The 19,708-nt window shown below is 35.5% G+C and overlaps 2 protein-coding genes across 2 annotated transcripts in view; one reads left to right on the top strand and one right to left on the bottom strand.

Annotated features, from left to right (window-relative positions):
* Nucleotides 1-2,168: 2,168 nt before the first annotated feature.
* Nucleotides 2,169-10,446, bottom strand: LOC125264183 (bone morphogenetic protein 7). Its single transcript, XM_048183394.1, has 4 exons — nt 10,115-10,446; nt 5,589-6,204; nt 2,647-2,733; nt 2,169-2,547 (listed from the first exon to the last, which is right to left on the bottom strand). Exons 1-4 carry the CDS (start codon nt 10,389-10,391, stop codon nt 2,418-2,420), a joined length of 1,110 nt encoding a protein of 369 aa, XP_048039351.1. The 5' UTR covers nt 10,392-10,446; the 3' UTR covers nt 2,169-2,417.
* Nucleotides 10,447-14,001: 3,555 nt separating this feature from the next.
* Nucleotides 14,002-19,708, top strand: part of frem1a (Fras1 related extracellular matrix 1a) — a 48,361-nt gene continuing 42,654 nt past the window's right edge. The window contains 2 exon segments of the mRNA XM_048186041.1: nt 14,002-14,136; nt 15,383-15,597. The gene's annotated coding sequence lies outside the window, so the exon portion shown is untranslated.

The raw sequence follows: 19,708 nt of genomic DNA, 5'->3' as shown, positions 1-19,708 counted from the left end.
TCCTCTCACAAGCACGCGCATAAGTAGTTTTCGCCAAACGGCGTGCACGTGCAGTGTCGCTCAATTTTCGTAAACTGCATTTTAAACAGTTAAATAACTGCTGTCTGAATGACTCCATCAGAGAACCCTGAAATATTGTATAAATATTTGCTGTTTGAACTAAAATGCTTATGCTTTTCGCTATTATATTAGATTCGATTATTGTTGTATGTTTTTAAAGGAGACCTGCAATTGTTTTTCTTGATCTGACTGACTTTATTTGTAGTAGCATTGTTATTTTTGTTGAAACTTTATGTGCTGCCATCTTGACTATCTGGAAGGAGATTGTAATATCTCAATGGGATCTTCCTGGTTAAAGGGTTAGTTCGCCCAAAAATAATGTAATTACTCACCCTCATGTCGTTTACACCCGCGAGTCCTTCGTTCATCTTCGGAACACAAATTAAGATATTATTGATGAAATCGGGGCTGCATAGACAGCAATGGTAGCCTACTTCCTCTCTCAAGATCCATAAAGGTACTAAAAACAGATTTAAATCAGTTCATGTGAGTTCATTGGTTCTACCTTAATATTATAAAGAATATTTTTGTGTGCCAAAAACAAAATAACGACTTATATAGTGATGGCTGATTTCAAAACACTGCTTCATGAAGCTTCGGAGCTTTACGAATCGAATCAGTGGTTCGGAGCAGGGTTGCCAGGTTTTCACAACAAAACCCGCCCAATTGTTCTTTAAAACTAGCCCAATGGCATTTCAGCGGGTCCCACAGTAAAAATCGCATCCCAGGGGGTAAAATTTGCGTTTTTGGTGGGGCTTCCCTGGTAAAATTTGCATTTCAGGGAATAAATATCACGTTATTTTGGGTCGATTCAACCCGCGGCCATGAAAAACAACTCGCAGCAACAGTGTAAAAGTAGCCCAATTCCACGGGAAAACCACAGGCTAGGCAACACTGGTTTGGAGCACCAAATTCATGTGATTTCAGCAGTTTGGCGGTCTGATGCGCGATCCGAATCACTGATTCGACACAAAAGATTCATAACACTCCGAACCACTGTACTCACATGAACTGATTTAAGTATGTTTTTAGTACCTTTATGGATCTTGAGAGAGGAAATATCATTGCTGACCTCACTGAACCATCGGATTTCATCAAAAATATCTTAATTTGTGTTCCGAAGATGAATGAAGGGGAGTGAAGAACGACATGAGGGTGAGTAAAAATGACATTATTTTCATTTTTGGGTGAACTAACCCTTTAAACAAAGGATAAATAAAAATAAATAAAATAAAATATATATACAATATATTAGGCCTATATTACAGTATATTATCTGTAGGCCTATATGACCATAAAAAAATCTGATTTAACATAAATAGAAGAGGCTTCTACTCACAGTTTACATACAGTATAAAGTGTAACATTTACACTGACTAGAACTTTGTGTTTGAATCTGGAACCAATGGAACTGCTGACAGAAAAATGTGAAAGGAAATTCCAGAACAGATTGTTTGTTTCACATTCTTTCCTTGAGATATTGTCCTGAATAAGTATTGGAGGTTTCCAAAGGCATTTCTGTCCGAACAGAAAAATGAGCAAACATATGGTGTTTTTATAATTACTCATTCATAGAGATATCATGAAACTCATGACATTCTTCAACATAAGTGAACATTGATGCTCCATGAACGTTGAAAATAACGCTTTCTTGCTCTATTATGACATCCTGTGGCCAAAAGTGCACCTGCAATGTTCTCGTGGAGTAGTTCTCAAAAAACAGGCTAAACAAAATATACTTTGTTCTCTTTCAAAGGCATAAATAAAGTTTCAGAAAAAAAGTTTGTGAACCCAGATGCTTTGGCATGAGCTCAGGTTTTGCACCAGACATCCTAAGAATACTGATGAATTGAAACAGTTTTGTAAAGAGAAAATAACCATTGTGCACTTATAAGCCATGATTACAGGCAATATTTGGTGGAGATAACTGCTGGATCCTGCATTGTGAATGTTTATACCATTTATATCACTTCTATTAGTTTAAGCAGACCATGTTTTTCTATGTTCAAATCAAATATTATGACCAATGCAGAAATTCATGGTAAATCCAAGAGTTCACATACTTCTTCCTACAACCCGACATCTATATGATGTCTGCATTTACATCTGCAAGATGTATTTCTTATTTGCTCATCTGCAATACATCTCTTATGTTTCCTGTCAGATGTTAAATAAACATTTAGAAAATGTCTTTAAGATGTTTATGATTTAGAGTGTATGCAAAACTGCTTTTTCTGAGACGTTTATCAGATGTTTGTACACAACAGATCTTAAGTGCTCTTTAGCAGACATCTTAGAGATGTACCATATGTTCTCAAATACTTCACAAACGGCAGTGTTTGATTTTTGCAGTCCTTTCATTGAGCATTTGGCTGGCACACACATCTCTCTGCTCTGATATCCTTTAGCTCCTTTATAATAATGTCCGCGGTGTCACTGCTGTACATCACAATGAGAGATGACAGCCCTTGAGGAGTGCAGTTTGATCTAGAAAATATATGAAGACAGTTTATGAAGGTCACACCTGTGTATTCAAAACAATTGGCATGCATAACTATAAAAAGCTGCATAAGAGACTGAATGCACCTTTGGAGTAAATCATCTTCTCTGTGGTGTTTTCTTTGTCTCTGAACAGGCATGGATGACGCAGACATTTCTTTCAAACAGGTACCTCTAAAAATGCAACACAAGAAAGGGCATAATTATTTGGTTATTAACCACATACAATGAATACATAATGCAATAAATAATTATGCTCAACATTAGGGCTGTAACCAGACCAGTGTTGAGTAAGAGAAGCTACTATTAAAGGGTTTGTTCACCCAAAAATGAAAATTATGTCATTTATTACTCACCCTAATGTCGTTCCACACCCGTAAGACCTTCGTTAATCTTCAGAACACAAATTAAGATATTTGAGTTGAAATCCGATAGCTCCGTGAGGCCTCCATAGGGAGCAATGGACACTTCCTCTCTCAAGATCCATAAAGGTATTAAAAATATATTTAAATCGGTTCATGTGAGTACAGTGGTTCAATATTAATATTATAAAGCGATGAGAATATTTTTGGAGCGCCAAAAAACTAAACTAAATAACGACTTATATAGTGATGGCCGATTTCAAAACAATGCTTCATGAAGCATCGGAGCATAAATGAATCAGTGTGTCGAATCATGATTCAGATCGCGTGTCATACTGCCAACGGCTGAAATCACGTGACTTTGGCGCTCCGAACACCAGATTCGACACACTGATTCATCTGTGCTCCGATGCTTCCTGAAGCATTGTTTTGAAATCGGCCATCACTAAATAAGTCGTTATTTTGTTTTTTTGGCGCTCCAAAAATATTCTCGTCGCTTTATAATATTAATATTGAACCACTGTACTCACATGAACCGATTTAAATATATTTTTAATACCTTTATGGATCTTGAGAGAGGAAGTGTCCATTGCTCCCTATGGAGGCCTCACGGAGCTATCGGATTTCAACTCAAATATCTTAATTTGTGTTCTGAAGATTAACGAAGGTCTTACGGGTGTGGAACGGCATGAGGGTAAGTAATAAATGACAGAATTTTCATTTTTGGGTGAACTAACCCTTTAAAGTATTTGATACAAAACTGAAGTAGACTAATTAAACAAGTGTTTTTAAAAATTAACACGTAAATATATTGCTACTACTTACAACAAAACATTTTTACAGTATAACCGAGTTGACAAAGTAATAGGCGTACATTGTAGAGGGACCTGATTAGGTGAATCGTATTAAGGCCTAAATGAACCGACAACACGAATGATTCATTGGAACGAATCGGACTTTCCAAGGGCTACGAGAGTGGAGAGTCCCTTTTCCGACCAAGTGATTCACTAGAAAGAATTGGACTTTCCGGGCTCCATATGAGGAGGACCGTTTAGAATCAGCTGATTGACCAGAAAGAATCGGACTGTCCTTCAGACCTTTTAGGTGAGCTTTAAATATTCTCTCAGTAGCTCGTTGCTTTTACTTTTAAAAAACAGCTGAACTGTCATTATGCTAAAATGTAGTTTATTTAGTGGTGTCGCTAATTTTAGTTACTCCTCAACAACACTGCCATAGACATTGAGGGGAACCCTTGTGAAAAAAGTAGACTTCACTTTAGCATACTTTTTAAAAGAGTAGCTACTTATAAGCTATAGCCTACTTAAGTGCGAAATTAATACTGCTTTCGGACACTTAATTACATATTTACATTTGAATTAAAATGTGTTAGTATACCTACATTTATATTAGACCTAAATCCAATTAGTTGAACTCATAGTTTTTTGACCCACATAAGTAGGACTTGAAGGGTTCACCCAAAAAGAAAATTTTCATCATTTAGGCCAACTCACCCTCATGTCGTTCCAAACCCGTAAGACTTTTGTTCATCTTCAACACACAAATGAAGATATTTTAATGAAATCTGAGAGATTTCTGTCCCTCCGTTGACAGCCCAAGAAACATAATTTAGGATTTTATTCACGTATAAACAATGCTTAATGAACACAGAGCTTATCAAATATGGTAAACAGAGGCTCAAGCATGCTTGCTTGATGTGTGAGAACCAATGAGGTTCATTCTCATGTGTTAAGCAGCACGTTTGAGCTTCCGCAAGAACCAATGAGGTTTGTTATCGCGCGTCAAGCATGTATGATTGAGTTTATGTTCACTGATCAATGTTTATATGTGAATAAAAGCCTAAATTAAATCTGTTCAACATGTAAAGCGATCATGTCTTTTCAGAAAATTTAGATTAAACCGCTCGATTCATATGGATTAGTTTTACGATCTCTTTATGAACTTTTTGAAACAACAAAGTGGTAGTTGCACAGCTGTCAATGGAGGGACAGAAATCTAATTAATCTAACTAATCTTTTAAGTACATCTTTATACAAATTTTATAATTCTGTTGTCTTTGAAATATTGAAGTGCACCGCTTAATGTACTGTAAATGTACTTAAATGTCATTTCTGTTGAAACTTTTACATATTTAAATATATTTGATGAACTTGCAATTTAATAAATTTAAAATGTATCAACTTTAATCGTAATATTGAATAACACTACAGATAAAATTATAACCAATTACTTTTCATGCACTTTAGTATGTTAGTCAACACATTAAAATAAGTGTACATATTTAAAGCATGATAAAAGATTAAAACATGAATTAAAATGTATTTTAAAGTAAAACTTATAATTTGACATTATTACAAAGCATACTTTTTAAAAGTGTACTAAAGTGTGTTCAGAAACAATCATTAAAAGTTTATTATTTTATTATCTGCAAATACAGTTTTTTTTTTTATATACCTTTAAGATTTAAAGTACACTACATGTGCACATTAAATACAATTAGGTGTACCTATTTTTCACAAGGGAAATTAAACACTTTTTAATATTTAGTTAGCACTGTAATCGATTTCAATGGCACATTCTTAAACTTTTACATATTGTCAAGCCCCCTTACTCATAATAGTGATATATTACACACAGACAGGCTCATACCTACAAATACTTATGTTGAAACTGGATGGCTGTAGAATCCATTGACTCAACTTGCTCGTATGAAGGTTGACATGATGTACATACAGCTTGCATGCAGCTACATGCCTCCCATGTCTCAAATGTCTCTCATATTCTGAACTGACCATGCAGCTCTGCCTGTTCCTGTGCTCTGAACTCGCTCCTGAAGCCCTCTGCTGTAGCTCCATTGATTTGCTCCTGTAGACCACTAAGAGCGGCTGGCTGAGAGAGCTGCCATTCAAGCAGTAGAGGCTCTGTGTGAGGGCTTCGTGGAGAACCAAGCTGCCGCTCTCATCCCCAAAGCGAAGCTGGAAGCCCAAGATATCTGAGTGGCGCGGTGGCTGGGTTATTGCAGCTGTCACGTCAAAAACGTCATAGCCTGTTGGAGGCACCCGGTCCAGACTCAATAAGTGCTCCACAAGAGGGCCACTAATGCTCAGATTATCTCTTCCTGGTGAAAGACTATGGACTGTGACCATCACACTAAGCGGCTTGTGATGAAGAGTCTTCCTCAGCAGGACCAGCTCTGCAACCCTCATGAAGGGACTCAGCTGGGACATGTTGAACCAGATCCATCCTGCAGTGCCGTACTTTTCATCTTATGTCAGGGGGAAAAAAGCATCTTTTAAAGGAACACTCCACTTTTTATGAAAATAGGCTCATTGTCCAACTCCCCTAAAGTTAAACAGTTAAGTTTTATCATTTTCGAATCCATTCAGCCGATCTCCGGGTCTGGCGGTACCACTTTTAGCATAGCTTAGCATAGTTCATTGAATCTGATTAGACCGTTAGCATCTCGCTCAAAAATGACCAAAGAGTTTCAATATTTTTCCTATTTAAAACTTGACTCTTCTGTAGTTACATCGTGTACTAAGACCGACGGAAAATTAAAAGTTGCGATTTTCTAGGCCGATATGGCTAGGAACTATACTCTCATTCCGGCGTAATAATCAAAGGAACTTTGCTGCCGTACCATGGGTGCAGCAGGCGCAATGATATTACGTAGTGCCTTTGCACACGGAGCGTGCCTTGCAACCATGGAGACGTTTGTGAGAGATGCTGCATAATATCATTGCGCCTACTGTGCTCATGGTACGGCAGCAAAGTTCCTTGATTATTACGCCGGAATGAGAGTATAGATCCTAGCCATATCGGCCTAGAAAATTGCAACTTTTCATTTTCCGTCGGTCTTAGTACACGACGTAACAACAGAAAAGTCAAGTTTTAAATAGGAAAAATATCTAAACTCTTTGGTCATTTTTCAGCGAGATGCTAACGGTCTAATCAGATTCAATGAACTATGCTAAGATATGCTAAAAGTGGTACCGCCAGACCTGGAAATCGGCTGAATGGATTCGAAAACGGTAAAACTCAACTGTTTAACTCTAGGGGAGTTGGAAAATGAGCCTATTTTCAAAAAAATGGAGTGTTCCTTTAAGGGTCTTTGGGTTGAAAATAGCAACAGAATTTATTTTATACCTTTTTTTATAATACAATTTGTTAGTTGTATTTAAATAACTGCAAAGATTGTCAAACCTTCTTATGCATCAACATCTCTTCAGGGAAGTGTAAAAATAGGGTTAAACTACAGAGAAAGAAATAGTAACATCTGTCTCCCTGCAGTTAATAATTGTATCCTATAAAACGTATCTTTTTAAAATCACAATGATGTATTTAAACATTGTTTCCTGTGGAAATGATTTCTTCATGCCTTAAAATAGCTTAAATGTAACACACCCTTCCTTCATTTAATATACATGGAGCCATGAATATGCAAATTAGTCCCTGCCTCCACTCAATCACACGAGCTCAGAATACCTGATCCACAATGGCAAGTGGAAATATTGGTTTAATTCAGCCATATATGTTTGAACCAGAAACTGATTCAGGAGAAGAAGAGGAACAGCGTATCATTTAAAGGATAATCCACGGCTAGCTGTGCATTCATCAATTTAATTGCATGACTTTGAGCCAAAGAACCACCCGACATGAAGCTATTAAAACAGCTAAAGGTTTCAGCTGTTGTAGTTTCAATTTAACAACTCCCCTTAGCTGTTCTAAATTCACTGTAAACCACGGCTTCTCAGGGCTTATTGCTTTATTTTGTGTGGAAATAATTCCTTCCGCCACAGATTCAAATCTCAGCTGAGCCCATAATTGTAAAACACCACTTTAGAATTAGCAACGAAAGAATGCGTCTTACTAGCTTGCTTCCATTACAATCACCCCCATAGACCTCACTCCCATCTGGGTCATGAGAGGTCTTTAGTGTCCTTGTTAGCGTGCCTACCTCTCACGCCGATTCAAATCCCGCTTGGAGCGGGTCGAGTGAGGTTTAGGGGGGTGAGTGTAACGTAGGGCGGTAAGAGCTGTGCGTGTAAACATCACTCTCCTGGCCTCAAGAGGCATGCTTGGGACTGCGGTCTTTAGCGTCCTTGTTTGCACGCCCGTCTCCCAGACGGCAGTTCGAGTCCTGTGACAAGTACATGGATAGTATTATGAGAAAGATTGACTAAGCAAGTGTATTACCTACATCTGATATTGTCACAGTTCTGTTCTGTTGAGATGCTGTTTTCGTCTTAGTTTCATTTTCATGGACTTTTAGTTTGTTTTTCTATAGTCACATGTTCTCCTTTGTCTTATTTTCCCGCCAATCATTAGTTTCTATGGACACTGATTAATCGTCACAGCTGCTTATCATTTAGTTCATTATCTCTGTCTATTTAAGTTCCTCTGTTTGTATCTCTCATTGGCTGGTATTGTTTGAGTGTAGCACACTGTCTTGCATCATTTGTATTGTTATTTGCCTACCTTCTGAGTTCTTTAATAAATCCTCTTTTATTTTCTAACCATCTTCATCTTCTTTGGATCAGTGTTACACATATAGTATTTATTCTTCAGGTCAATCTTATATTCGAAATAAAAAAATGAGTTCTGTCTGCTGAGGAAAGCGATATCTTTGACTTAGTATCCTTTCAACAGTTAAGGGGATTTCCCATGACAGCGCTAATCAATGTATTTGTCGGTTGCGTCTTATAAGGTGTTTAAAGTAAAAATAATGTCATTGTTTACAACCTTGTTTCAGTCCCTTTCAATACAAAAGTCTTTTCTACTACTTTGCTACCTTTGCTAAAATTATAGTGAGTTTGCTCCTCCGCCATTGACGCTCGCTGTGAGAAATGCTGCCAGTATAGATCTGGCAGAAATGAGAGGAGTGATACAAATTGTGAAACAGTTTCCGTGTGATATTAGTAGAATATCTCATGGCTGGAAAAAGCTCTTAGCCAAGATTAGCTAAGAACCAGAACTAACTGTTGTATAAATTAAATTGGAAAATAACGCAAAACTGATGTATTTTTGATACATTTTTGTTAAATTTTTTGACCCCACAGTACAACATTCATATTTTTAACATATTTCATATTTCACTTTCAAATAAAAATTTCCTGATAATTTACTGCCCCCCCCAGGATTATTTCACTTTCAGATTAAAATTCCTGAATTTAGGAATTCAGAAACCCCCCCCCCCCCCCCCGTGTCATCCAAGATGTTCATGTCTTTCTTTCTTCAGTCAAAAAGAAATTATGGTTTTTGATGAAAACATTCCAGTATTTTTCTCCATATAGTGGACTTCAATGGAGCCCAAACGGTTGAAGGTCAAAATTACAGTTTACAGCAATCCCAGATGAGAAAATAAGGGTCTTATCTAGAGAAACCATCGCTCATTTTCTAAAAAAAAAAATAAATACATTTTTTTATACGTTTTAACCATAAATGCTCATCTTGAACTAGCTCTCTTCTTCTTCTCTATTTGAATTCCAGCAGTGTAGACACTGTAAAGTGTATTACTGCCCTCCACAGGTCAAAGTTTGAACTAAATTGTCATATACAATATGCTAGTGCAAGTATATAACAATTAGTTCAAACTTTAACCTGTGGAGGGCAGAAATACACTTAGCAGTGTCTGCACTGCTGGAATTCAAAGAAGAGAACTAGTTCAAGATGAGCACTTATTGTTAAAACTTATATAATTTTTTTTTTTTTTTTTTAGAAAATGAGCGATGGTTTTCTCTAGATAAGACTCTCTAGATAAGACTCCTATTCCTTCGTCTGGGATTGTGTAGAACGTTTTGAAGCTGCAATGAAACTGTAATTTTGACCTTCAACCATTTGGGCTCCATTGAAGTCCACTATATGGAGAAAAATACTGGAATGTTTTCATCAAAAACCATAATTTCTTTTTGACTGAAGAAAGAAAGACATGAACATCTTGGTTGACATGGGGGTGAGTAAATTATCAGGAAATTTTAATTTGAAAGTGAACTAATCCTTTAAGGTTTAAAGAAAGCTCAAATAAAGGGAAATTAATTGGCAATAATAAATGGTTTATATATATATATATATATATATATATATATATATATATATATATATATATATATAAAATTTTAATATTTAGTTTAATATTTTATTATTTATTTTGAATTAAAATGTATGTTCTACTTTACCTTCAATGCTCCGGAAACTCTGCACAAGAGTTCCATCTGAACCACTCAGGTCTCTTGCCTGTGTATCCAAAGACTGGTAAACGTGCTTCATGTAGGGGTGTGGCTTTGCTTGCTGAGGTGCTGACAGTTTATTTATGTGCAGCATCTCCAAAATAGCTTTGCTCAGGTCTCTATCCTCCGGTTCCTCCCCCTCATCTTCCATTAACGCCAAACCGTGAATCCCTCCTAGTCCTAAAAGACCAATTAGGAAGCATAAAAATAATGCTGAAAACCTCATTCTGCAAAAAAAGAAAGAACTGACAGATTCACTGAAGAAAGCCGAACCCTGATTCTCCGACACAGCTCGGTCAGGAAACAGTGGGCACAGCAGAACCTCGCTCAATCATTAGTGGGTGGGTAGGATTCAAAGCCCATGCAACCAACAGCCAAACACTGAAAAAAGCAATTACTGCTTTCCCACAGAAAACCCAGGAATGTCACACTCCATTTGACAGGCATTGTGCTCTCAGTTTTCGTGGAAGTGCTGCAAAGTGAACAGGCTTGTTTTGGTTTGAGGCTTCAGTTCCTTTCACTTACTTGAATCAAGGGCTCTTTTCAACTATTTGAGCTTTTCTCAGTGTAAGCGGATAGTGCTCGTCTCTCTGTGTTCATTAACTTTTGCATTCTTGGCACAAACAAAGTATCAAGTGCAAGTTCTTCATTGTAACCTTGAGATTCATTTTGAAACGTTTCTCAAGATCATTTTGAAAGTTTAGCAATAGACGTCATTATTATTTAATTTCAAAGTTATTTTTAAAAAACATTATTGTTTAACTAAAGGATTAGTTCATCCAAAAATGAAAATAATGTCATTTATTACTCACCCTCATGTCGTTCCACACCCGTAAGACCTTCGTTTATCCTCGGAACACAAATTAAGATATTTTTAATGAAATCTGAGAACTTTCTGTCCCTCCATAGAGATCCAACGCAATTACCAATTTCAAGGTCCAGAAAGGTAGGAATGACATAATTGAAGTACTCCATGTGACTGCAGTGGTTTAACCTCAATTTTATGAAGTGATGCAAGTGCTTTGTTTGCAAAAATACCCACAATTTACCACATTTACGAAAATACTGATCTGCAACGCGCCTTCACGAGAGCAACATGACACATGCGTTTTGTGTTCACGCGAGAGCTGACATTGTTGGATAATATTATTTTGTAAATAAAGTGGTAAATTATGTTTTTTGTGAAAACAAAGCACTCGCGTCACATCATAAAATTGAGATTAAACCACTGGAGTCACATGGAGTACTTTAATTATGTCTTTACTACCTTTCTGGAATGTGTAAATTGAGTTGCTCCCAATTTTCATCAAAAATATCTTCATTTTTGTTCCGAAGATGAACGAAAGTCCTAGGGATGTGGAACGACATGAGGGTGAGTAATTAATGACAGAATTTTCATTTTGGGGTAAACTAACCCTATTGAAAGATTGACCACAAAAGTCTTTTTGACAACACGATTTTGGTACAAATGGCACCATTTTCTGATATTCCTGAGAATGACCTGAAATCAAGATACATTTACTTGAGAAGCAAAACGACTTTCTTGTTTACTGAAATATTGATCAAAATTAAGTGAGTTTATGGTTAAAACATGAACAAAATCTGCCTGTGAGGTAAGAAAAAGAATCTTGTTTTCTCTTTGAATCAAGTTTGTTTTTCTGACCCCACTAATCTGGCAGATATTTATTCTTATTTTATCTTTTAATTTTACTTCTCAAGTAAATGTATCTTGATTTAAGAATTTTTAGATATTTGTAATGGAAAACAAGACAACAATACTGAGGAAGAAAACTTTTTTACAGTGTAAGATTTAAAGGGATAGTTCACCCAAAAATGAAAATTTGATGTTTATCTGCTTACCCCCAGAGCATCCAAGCTGTAGGTGACTTTGTTTCTTCAGTTAGAACACAAATTATGATTTTTAACTCCAACCGTTGCTGTCTGTCAGTCAACATAATGCTAGTGGATGGGAACTTCTACAATAACAGTAAATAAAACTTGCTTAGACGAAACGATCGGTTTGTGTGAGAAACCGAACAGTATTTATATCATTTTTTACCTCTAATACACCACTATGTCCAACGGCATTCATCACTCGATTCGTTTGGTCTGATCGCGCTCTGACAGCGGCAGTGATGTCTCGCTCTCATTGAAGTATATGCGCGAGACATCACTGCCGCTGTCAGAGCACGATCAGACCAAACGAATCAAGTGATGAATGCCGTTGGACATAGTGGTGTATTAGAGGTAAAAAATGATATAAATACTGTTTGGTTTCTCACACAAACCTGATCGTTTCGTGTCTTAAGACATCAATGTGTCGTCACGAGCCGCAGGGTTTAATTTGGATTTGTCTGTCGTGTTTTATTTACTCTTATAGTCCAAGTTCCCGCTGACTTGCATTATACCACTGACAGACGGCAGCGGTTGCAGTTAAAAATCATCATTTGTGTTCTACTGAAGAAACAAAGACACCTACATCTTGGATGCGCTGGGGGTAAGCAGATAAACATCAAATTTTCATTTTTGGGTGAACTATCCCTTTAAATCTAGACTCTGCTAGGCTCCATAACATTAGATCGGAAGTGAAGATACTGTAAACAGCTGAAGTGACTTCAATCATATCCTGCTGTTTGTATTTTGCTTATTTATACACTCTTTTTATGAAAAGAATTACATTTATTGACTTTGGAGACATGCTATTGAGGTTCTCCACATGAAATGGTTGACTTTTCCCACAAACTTCAATTAAACTGTTTTATGAGAAGAGACTTAGGAGTGATTAGTTTAGTTCTTATGTATTCAAAACTGTGCAGTCATGGTAACTTTGACTGAAAGGAAACAGAGAAAAGTGTTTGTTGACTTTTTCCTGTCTTTTCACACTCACTATGGCAATAACCACAGATTAATGGTGCTGGGAAACTTTGAAACCTTGAGTATTATTTTAAAATGATTATATTTCTTTCTGACCCTTTGCCTCCATAATCCTCCTCATAGACTGTAGTTGCAAACAAAATGTACATCTTGATGTAGTTTAACACAAAGTGAGTGTTAATACAACTGAAAAGCAGATAGTCTTCTACTTATCTGTAAATAAGGGGACCTGGACTCACTTCTTGAAACAATTTCAAGAGAAAAGTGTTGATAATCGTACATGTGAAGTCTGTGAGGAGGTCCAGTTAAACAACTTACCGCTGTTATGCTATTATGCTATTCAGAGCTACAGTAACTGCTGCAAGCTATTGTGAACACATAGAGAAGGAATGTTTTAGTAAAGGATCTCTGAGACTATACACTTAGATGAGAGATTATCGTTGATTGTAAGGTCAAAGGTCACAGTGCAGAAGACACTGATGGTTATTGTGTGACAGAATGTCATTTGGACATTGTTCTACTAGAATTAAATTAGTCTTGTTATATCTTGATGTTAATAAATAACCAAATGCAGTGGGACCCAAAATGAACAGGATTTGTGAGACTGAATGAAAATTTCCTGATAATTTACTCACCCCCATGTCATCCAAGATGTTCATGTCTTAGTCGAAAAGAAATTAAGGTTTTTGCAGTTTTAGTGCAGCTTCAAAGGCCTCCACATGATCCCAGCTGAGGAATAAGGGTCTTATCTAGGGAAACGATCGGTCATTTTCTAAAAAAATAAATAAAAAGTATATACTTTTTAACAACAAAAGGTTAAAAAGTATGTACATTTTTATTTATTTCTTTTTGTTTCGGTAGATAAGACCCTTATTCCTCATGTGGGATCATGTAGAGCCCTTTGAAGCTGCAATGAAACTGCAATTTGGACCTTCAATATTACAGTATTATAACATAAATTCTTCTATTTTATATTTAAAGCACCATCATGAGGGGTGATTAGACAACATAATTCACTACTCTTAAAGGAAACAGAAGCAGAGATTTCTACACGGGTGTCTTGGTATCGCCACTGGTGCTCATTGGATGTGATGGAGGTAAACATCAAATTATGTAGACGAAATACTTCCAAGGCACTCACATGGTAAGGTAAAAAGCCTTTAAAGGATTAAATTTACTCACCCCCATGTCACCCAAGATGTACATGTCCTTCTTTCTTCAGTCGAAAAGAAATGAAAGTTTTTGATGAAAACATTCCAGAATTATTCTCCTTATAGTGGACTTCAATGGCCTCCAAACGGCTGAAGGTCAAAATTACAGTTTCAGTGCAGCTTCAAAGGGCTTTAAACGATTCTTCAAAAAGCTTACGCTGTACTTCCTATGCTTTTCCTGTTCTACTTATGGAACAAACGCAGCGCCAGTTCCATTTTTTCCATAAGTAGAATAGGGAAGGTGTAGGACATAAAGCGTAAACTTTTTAGAGAATACAGAAATGCAGTTTTGGTGGAAGCACTTAGAAGGCGAACATTTGTTTATATAAAGCATATACATTTACATTTATTTCGAAAATGACCGATTGTTTTGCTAGATGAGACCCTTATTCCTCGTCTGGTATCGTTTAAAGCCCTTTGAAGCTGCACTGAAACTGTAATTTTGACCTTCAACCGTCTGGAGGCCATTGAAGTCCACTATAAGGAGAATAATCCTGGAATGTTTTCATCAAAAACCTTCATTTCTTTTCGACTGAAGAAAGAAAGACATGAACATCTTGGATGGCATGGGGGTGATGAAATTATCAGGAAAATTAAATTTTATTTGAAAGTAATCTAATCCTTTAATGAACTGGGCTTAAATCATTAAAACAAGATAAAAATGGATCTACGCATTTTGGCAAAACAGCCTTCTTCAGGACACACATGATTTAAGCCCAGTTCATTAAAGGCTTTTTACCTTACCACGTGAGTGCCTTGGAAGTATTTTGTCAACATAATCCACTACTTTTATGTATGTGACAAATAAAAACTTGAATCTTGAAAAATAGTATCACGTTACCTAAAATTTATAGTTTTGCTTTGCGTTATTTTGAAGTCTGGCCCATATTATTTGCCAGCTACCCATTTAGAGACACTTAGAAAATGATTTCACAGTTCTTTGTGAACAAACATGCTATTTTTTTTTCAAATGGCGTCATCTAGACACCCTTTGATGGAAGATCCCCTCAATCTGTCATTATCTAATGGTGTGGTACGGTCAGAGCGTAGATTGCTTTTCTTTGATCTCTTGTGTTTGTGTTTGCCTCTCTTTTCTGATTGCCTCTGCATTTTTTTCTCTCTTCATACCCAGCCTCACTCCTCCCTAAAAGCCTCCGGAGCAGGACAATCCCACCTCCCTCCTCCGATTTTCCACAGAACACAATCCTCCTCCACCACTTCTCCCATCTCTTCGCAGGGGTGAGGATTGCCATCGGGACTTTTGTCAATTAGACAGTTTCTGTGGAAAGAGTTGGAGTGAAAAGGAGAAGAAAAACAGTTGTGAAGTTATAAGTGCTATGTTTTCAGGTAAGAACTTGTCTGTATATGTGCTCTCTGTGTGTTTGGTTTTGTGTATGTGTGTGCAACAATGTCACTTGCTAGTTTTGATTCATGGAAACATTAGGAAAGATCTTGAGCTTAAGCTTGGGAAAGGCGCTTTATAAATAAAACGTATTATTATGATTATTAAAGATGAAGGGTTAATTACTGTAAAGAAGTTAACATTTAGATCAACTGAAAAACAGATTGAAGATGAGCAATTAAAGGTGTAAATTAAAGGTGTAAATTGTATATCCAATAATAACAGTGTAATTATATATGAAATTACAGAAATTGATGCAGGTATTTTTAAATATAAGTACAATGTAAAAACGTGTGTATACAATATGTGCATTGTATTAAATTATTAATTCAAATGTTAGTACATGCACTGTAAAAAATATTTTCATGATTAGTTATCACAAATGTTTTTCTTTTGTCAAATCAACTTTTAAATGATAATTAATGTGGTTTAGATGACATAATATTTTGAAATTTTGACATTTGAAAATCTTTAATTTCAATGAACTCAAAATGTTAAGGCAACCAGGTAACTTACTTTTTTTAAGTTAAACCAACAATTCTTTTTCACAGTGTAGCAGTTAAAGACACTTAATATAAAATACAATTGTATACAATGAGAAATTAAAAGGAAAAATAATGGAAAAATGTACCTCAGATATTATTTTGAAACATCTAACCCGACTAATGTTCTCACTGTAAAATGATTTTTAAACTTTAAAATCTATAACTTTAAGCTATGGCAAACCCATCAGGTCCTTCTGTTTGTTGTCCATATGCAAATTTATATAATTTTTTTAATGATTTCCTGTTTATGAATAAATATTGTTTGGCTGAGATGGATATAACTCTTATAAGTCGTAAGAGGAATAGCTCTCAGAGTAGTCTTTATCCAGGTCAAAGTCAGGTGGAAAGCATGTCAATTAAAACACCTTATGAATTAAACTAGTGCACCTTTATTGATCTTTCTTTAAGCTTACACTCTTAAAATAAAGTTTCTTAAATCCAAAATCCATCCTACATCATACGCCTGAACTCGGTTGTCTTGTTTATAAAGTTTGTAAAGTTATAATTATGGATATTTTTCTTACAAAAATACATTGGTTCACTTCAGAAGGCCTTCTTGGGATAGATAGATAGATGGATATGCTTTTTTGGGCTTCAAAATCTCAGCTACTATTCACTCCCATTATAAAGCTTGGAAGAACCTGGATATTTTTTTATATCTCTCTGATTGTGTTTGGCTGAAAGAAGAAAGTCATATACACCTAGGATGGCTTGAGGATGAGTAAATCATGGGTAATTTTTACTAACCCTGTAACAGGAACCTTTTTTTTTTTTTTTTAGTGTGAAGAGCATTTTAAACATCTAAAGAACCTTTTGTGCATTTTAAAGGTTTCATGGATGTAAAAGGTTCTTCATGGGACCATCAATGCCAATAAAGAACCTTTATTTTTAAGAGCGTAGAATAATAATCCCCCAGACTGATAACCATACTCCCTTTTTTTTTCATCTGGGAGTCTTCAGCACTTGAAAACACTGAGAACGGTCATGCTGGTATGCTGCCAAATGGGGGCCAAAGCTGTTTAGAGAGTGAAGACGCCGCTTTGCTCCCCCCTTTCCCTCTGCTCATCTTTGCTTTGGAAATAGTTGGCTGCTCGTTACCCTGTCATTAGCGAGATGAGAAGCAGTGCACAGCGCTGTGAGGAAAGGCAGCCGATTTCTGCTGGCTCCAGCCGGTGTCTCCAGTCAGTCCCAGGTGTAGAGAATGCCCACTTCTTCAGAGAGGAACACATGTTTTTTCCCGTGTGACCTAGAAATTGCAGCTCTAATAAGACCAGTGGAAGGAAATGATAGTTTACATTGCCTCACCTTTTAAAAAGAACAGTTACCCTGTTGTTTTCCTAGTAAAAACACTAAAACATCCTTAAAATAAGATACAATTACATGAGAAACAAAATTACATGATATTAAAGCTTTTTTTTTTCACAGAATGTATCTTGAGTTTAAGTTTATTTTTCTCACCCAATTTGTACTTTTCTTAAAATAGCATACGTCTAGAAAAAGTTTATTCCTTGTTTTCGAAGTTGTAAAGAAAACAAAGATTAGTATGTTTTACAAAAAATACCTTTTTCAGTTTTTCTACTTTAAAATTTCACTTTAATTCATTGTGTTTATATATATGAATTAAGTTATTATTATGTATATGTAATGTTTACAAGTATATATGTGTGTATATAACATATATGTTTGTTATATACATTGCAATTGAATTATATATACACCTTACACCTATATATATTTTGAAAAGTAACATTTTAAACAATATCTCAATGAACACAAAAACAATTTCCAAAATGTTGACAAGACTAAGTTTAATATAATTATCTGATTAACTTATAGCATTAAAGTAAGGTTAATAATATAACTTAGATTACACATTTTTCAGTTTTACTCAAATTAGGGTGATTCAAAACTGAGTACACCCCACAACAAAAAATACTACATATAGTACTTTGTATGTCCTCCATGATTTTTAATGACAGCACCAAGTCTTCTAGGCATGGAATGAACAAGTTGGCGACATTTTGCAACATCTATCTTTTTCAATTCTTCAAGAATGACCTCTTTTAGAGACTGGATGCTGGATGGAGAGTGATGCTCAACTTGTCTCTTCAGAATTCCCCATAGGTGTTCGATTGGGTTCAGGTCAGGAGCCACTGAATCACTTTCACCCTGTTCTTCTTACAGAAATCCAACAGTGGCCTTAGATGTATGTTTAGGATCATTGTCATGTTGGAAAAGTGCACGACGACCAAGGGCACGGAGTGATAGTAGCATCTTCTCTTTCAGTATAGAGCAGTACATCTGTGAATTCATGATGCCATCAATGAAATGCAGCTCCCCGACACCAGCAGCACTCATGCAGCCCCACATAAGGACCACCATGTTTCACTGTAGGCACCATGCATTTTTCTTTGTATTCCTCACCTTTGCGACGCAATACAGTTTTGAAATCTTTGTACCACTTTTGCTACAGTATTCTGACTGAGAAGTAAAGCTTTGCTGATCTTCTTGTAGCCTTCACCTTTCTGGTGTGAAGAAATAATTTCTTTCTCAGGTCTTGTGACATTTCTCTTCCATGTGGTGTCATTGCTGACAGCATTAAATGGGAAAGGGGTTTTAACACACACTTTTATAGTCAATTGTCCTGCCTGGACACCTGTGTAATGAATAATTCGACTCACCTGTGGTTGAATTCTTGTTAAATTAGACATTTGTAGTCTAAAATTTAGCTTTGCTCCAGAGACTTTCAGTGGGGTGTGCTCATTTTTGCATCACCCTAATTTGAGTAAAACTGAAAATTTTGTTCTCTAAGTTATATTATTAACCTTACTTTCAGTTAAAACAGATGTTATATAAAACTTAGTCTTGTCAACATTTTGGAAATTGTTTTTGTGTTCACTGAGATATTGTTTAAAATGTTACTTTTCAAAGGGGGTGTAGTCATTTATGCTGAGCACTGTATATATAATTCATTTGTGATGTATATAACAAACATATATATGTATATATATATATATATATATATATATATATATATATATATATATATACACACACACACATTATACACAAATTATACACACACATATTATACACATTGCGTGTATATATATATATATATATATATATATATATATATATATATATATATATATATTTTTTTTTTTTTTTTTTTTTTTTATTAACTTAATTCTCTGAAATAATAATAATAACAATATATATATATATATATTATAATAATATATATATATATATATATATATATATATATATATAAACACACACACACACACACACACACATATATATACATCAAGACATTCTCTTAAATACTAATTCATATTTTATTAATATCTTGTGCAGTTTTGCTATTCAGGTAAATTTATGTTATCTGACAACTGATGATGAAATATTTTAATAAATATGTTTTTTTTTTTTTTGCTGCAGTGTTGAGGTAGTAAAGCCAGTAATGCGGTGTAACCTTACTTTAATGCAGTATTAAATTGCTTAA

This window comes from Megalobrama amblycephala, linkage group LG3 (genome assembly GCF_018812025.1).
Source record: "Megalobrama amblycephala isolate DHTTF-2021 linkage group LG3, ASM1881202v1, whole genome shotgun sequence".
Taxonomy (NCBI): domain Eukaryota; kingdom Metazoa; phylum Chordata; class Actinopteri; order Cypriniformes; family Xenocyprididae; genus Megalobrama; species Megalobrama amblycephala.
This window is presented reverse-complemented; position numbering and strand designations above follow the sequence as displayed.